At 37.2% G+C, this 3,682-nt stretch overlaps 1 protein-coding gene across 1 annotated transcript in view; it reads right to left on the reverse strand.

The window, feature by feature from the left end:
• CDC5L (cell division cycle 5-like) overlaps positions 1 to 3,682 on the reverse strand; it is a 78,868-nt gene that overhangs the window by 60,008 nt on the left and 15,178 nt on the right. The window contains exons 6-7 of the mRNA XM_012640788.1: positions 3,073 to 3,217; positions 1,456 to 1,644 (exon numbers count right to left, since the gene is read on the reverse strand). Coding sequence (XP_012496242.1) covers positions 1,456 to 1,644; positions 3,073 to 3,217 — 334 coding nt within the window. The remainder of the gene's footprint in view (positions 1 to 1,455; positions 1,645 to 3,072; positions 3,218 to 3,682) is intronic.

The following is a 3,682-nucleotide window of genomic DNA, read 5'->3' on the forward strand; positions in this document are numbered from 1 at the left end:
TCACAAAAATAAGGAGATGTTAAAAAAAAAATACTGAACACATTTTAAAAAGAGCTCTAAAAAATTAAATATATGACAGTAGAAATTTAAATCCTGAATAAAGTTGAGAAAATCTACAAATAAATCAAACATAAAGCAAGTATTAACTCCCAAGAAAAACAAAATACTTCACAGCAAAGCACATTATGCAATATATAATAAATATTACATATTTGTATAATTTTTACAAATTACAGAGTACTTCATGGCTCAGCAATGAACAGGATTTGGAGTCATAAGGTAAACCATGCATATAAAGCTAACCAAAAATATGATACAATTATAATGCAAGACAGAGGAATAGAAAAAGTGTATGAATCATGAGACAGAGGGCGTGAGAGAGCCTAATGTCAAATTCGATGAGGAAAAACAACAGATAATGCCTGAAACTGAAAGCAATCAAGTAACAAGCGTGTCCACAACAGGAGAGTAAAAACAAAGAGTTATAACTGGTGCCTCTAAGGAGCAAGTGATGAGGGGCACAACTGTTTTCTTGCTAAGCCTTCCACAGCTATTTGACTCTTGAATCAAGGCTTTCAAATTATATTCTTGACTATTAAAGAAGAAGAAATCAGATGTAAAGGTACTAAATGACTCCACAACGTTTCGTAGGCTTGAGTAGTCTCCGGTATGCAGACGCCCTGGGAACACACATACACCATGTGTTAAAGAGAGGGAAGAAAGTGGTACTGCTGACATACTACGCCAAGCTAAGTACAGAAATGCAAGGAAGTTCTAAAAATTACTACCTACACACATCTGATATCTTTCTAAGATTGCTAGGCAACGTGAAATTTTGAAATGCCATGCTTTACTAACATACAAAAGACCAATGGAGGTAGAAGGGCTGGCTTCAAAAAGCTGTGAACTAATAAATGTAGAAATAAAACCACCTGATCAGGAATCTACTGATTTAGCTTCTCTACTACAGAAATGCTCTAGGATCTATGCATTAGAACTCAGTTTCAAACTGTTTACCCTAAAAGAAATAGAACCAAACCACTTAATACTCTCTTTCACAATACTTTTTTTTTTTTTTGAGACAGAGTCTCACTGTGTTGCCCAGGCTAGAGTGCCATGGCGTCATCCTCGCTCACAGGAACCTCAAACTCCTGGGCTCAAGCGATCCTCCTGCCTCAGCCTCCTGAGTAGCTGGGACCACAGGCATGCACCACCATGCCCGGCTATTTTTTCTATATATTTTTAGTTGTCCAATTAATTTCTTTCTATTTTTAGTAGAGACGGGGTCTCCCTCTTGCTCAGGCTGGTTTCGAACTCCTGAGCTCAAACAATCCGCCTGCCTCGGCCTCCCAGAGAGCTAGGATTACAGGCATGAGCCACTGCGCCCGGCCTCTTTCACAATACTTTTAAGGACAATAAACAAAGTGAAAGGCTTACTCTACTATGACACCTTACCTGCAGAATTCTGTCCTGGGAAGCTGGCGTTCGTGGTGTTCTAAGAGCGATGCTGTTGTTGGTGACATTGTACTCAGACAAGAGAGTACTGGAAGCAGAGTTTGTTATGCCAGATTCTTCAGCAGTTTGACGTGCAATTTCACTCGCTTGGCCTACTTTTACAACTTCCTGGAGTTCCGCATCTGAAATCTAAAAGGACACAATTATCATAGTAAGCAACATTTTAACTGAGAACCAACATAACTTCCTATTTCCATATTCCAGAAAGATGAAGCTTTGTGATGAGTACTAAGGGGTTCACTGTACTTAACTACTCTCATTTTTTGTGGCTTTGAAAGTTTCCACAATAAAGTTTTTAAAAGCTTTCCCTATATAATGTGAGAGAGAAAAAAAAAAATCACATGATATAGAATCAAGCTGCAAAGGTTGTCTCTCTGAATCGAAATTCTTTCAAACCAACATATCAACGTACCAAGAACGTAACAGTGTTTGTACAAAACTATGTATCAATATGGAGGGAAACCAATTAAAATATCACACAGAGTCCAGTAAGCCACAAGATCCCTAAAAAATCTAAAGGTATGTTAGATAAATACCCTAAGTACTAAGAAAAAAATTACAGGCAAAATTTCAATTTAAGAAATATCAGTAGTAGGAATAGCAGCATGACAAAATAAGTTTATGTTTATGCCTAAGAATTTTGTGTTGATGCAGCCAATGCACTCATTTGGGGAAAGAAGCTCTTCTGGTCTCCTAAGTCCTTTCTTCTGCTCCATTAAACTTGTCCAATTTTACGGAGCTGTACTACTCAAAAGGTTATTCAAAGCCCCCATGTTTCTGACCAACCACAATTAAGTCAAAGGAATAGAGCCTGCAATAAGCTGAATGAGGGAATGTATTTATCTCACTTCTCCCCAACTCCCACATTGATTTTCACAGCTGTTTTCTCAAAAGGAAAAGCATGACACAACAAAACATACCCCGAAAGGTCACAGCTTAAAGTCCACAAAGCCAAATCACACCTCTGTCCCAGTCAGATTCAAAAAAGAGGCCTGGCACCCTAACCTACTGTTGAATTGTCAAGATCTGATAATTATTTACTATACTACAAGCAGTTTAAGAGCTGATATAATAATTTACACAAAGAAGTTGCGTATTTATCATACTATATTAAAATGACTTATTTTTATGCGTGGCTCACACATTAGACTATGAATTTTTTTTGAGACACGGTCTCACTCTGTTGCCAGGGCTAGAGTACAGCACCATGATCATAGCGCATCGCCTCAAACTCCTGGGCTCAAGCACGCCTCCTGCCTCAGCCTCCCGAGTAACTGAGACTACAGGCACACACTACCACGCTCAGCTAATTTTTTTAATTTTTGTGGAGACAGGAGTCTCCTTATTGCCCAGGCTGGTCTCAAATTCCTGGGCTCAAATGGTCCCCCCACCTCAGCATCCCAAAGTGCTAGGATTACAGGCACGAGCCCCCGCGCCCAGCCTAGACTATGAATTTCTCAAGGGCACCCAGCACAAGCCTGGTACACAAATATCTGCTAAATAAACACTATAAGCATATAAATCCACACAATGAAAAAACTGCTTTTATTAGATTACCTGAGGGGCAGGAAGTACCAGTTTGCTTCTCTTTTTAGTAAATTCAGAAACACCACTAGTCTGAAGAATAGCTGATGGTAAATCAGATTCTTTTTTCCTTTTCAAATGCTGTTTGTCTTTTTTTCTATCTCTTCCTTCTTTTTCACTGTCATGGATCAAGGTAGAGGAGATTTCTAAGTTATGTACAGGCAATAATACCAAAAGCTATATAAATACTCATACCCTTTGAACAAACAATCCCATTTCTAAGAAAATAACAAAAACAAGAGAGAAAAAATTTACATTAAGTTGTTCCCTACACCATTACTTACTTACTATATTCAAGATGAATGCAAAGAATAACAATATAATTAACAAAATAGGGAACATTAAGTAACTGAAGTACTAAATATTAAAATATGTAAGTATAAAGATTGTAATAAGCAAAACATTACATATAATGTCAAAAGAAAACATAAAACTATTCCCACATTATGATTTATTCAATAAAAATGTGTGGGCACAAGGATAAAGATGAGTATGAAAAAGGGAAACAAGTATCTGAAGGAGATAAAACATTGTAAATTTTTTAATTTCCCTTTAAAATTGTTATTAAATTGTGATGATTTTT

This window comes from Propithecus coquereli, unplaced genomic scaffold (genome assembly GCF_000956105.1).
Source record: "Propithecus coquereli isolate 6110/MARCELLA unplaced genomic scaffold, Pcoq_1.0 Scaffold158, whole genome shotgun sequence".
In the NCBI taxonomy this organism is placed as follows: domain Eukaryota; kingdom Metazoa; phylum Chordata; class Mammalia; order Primates; family Indriidae; genus Propithecus; species Propithecus coquereli.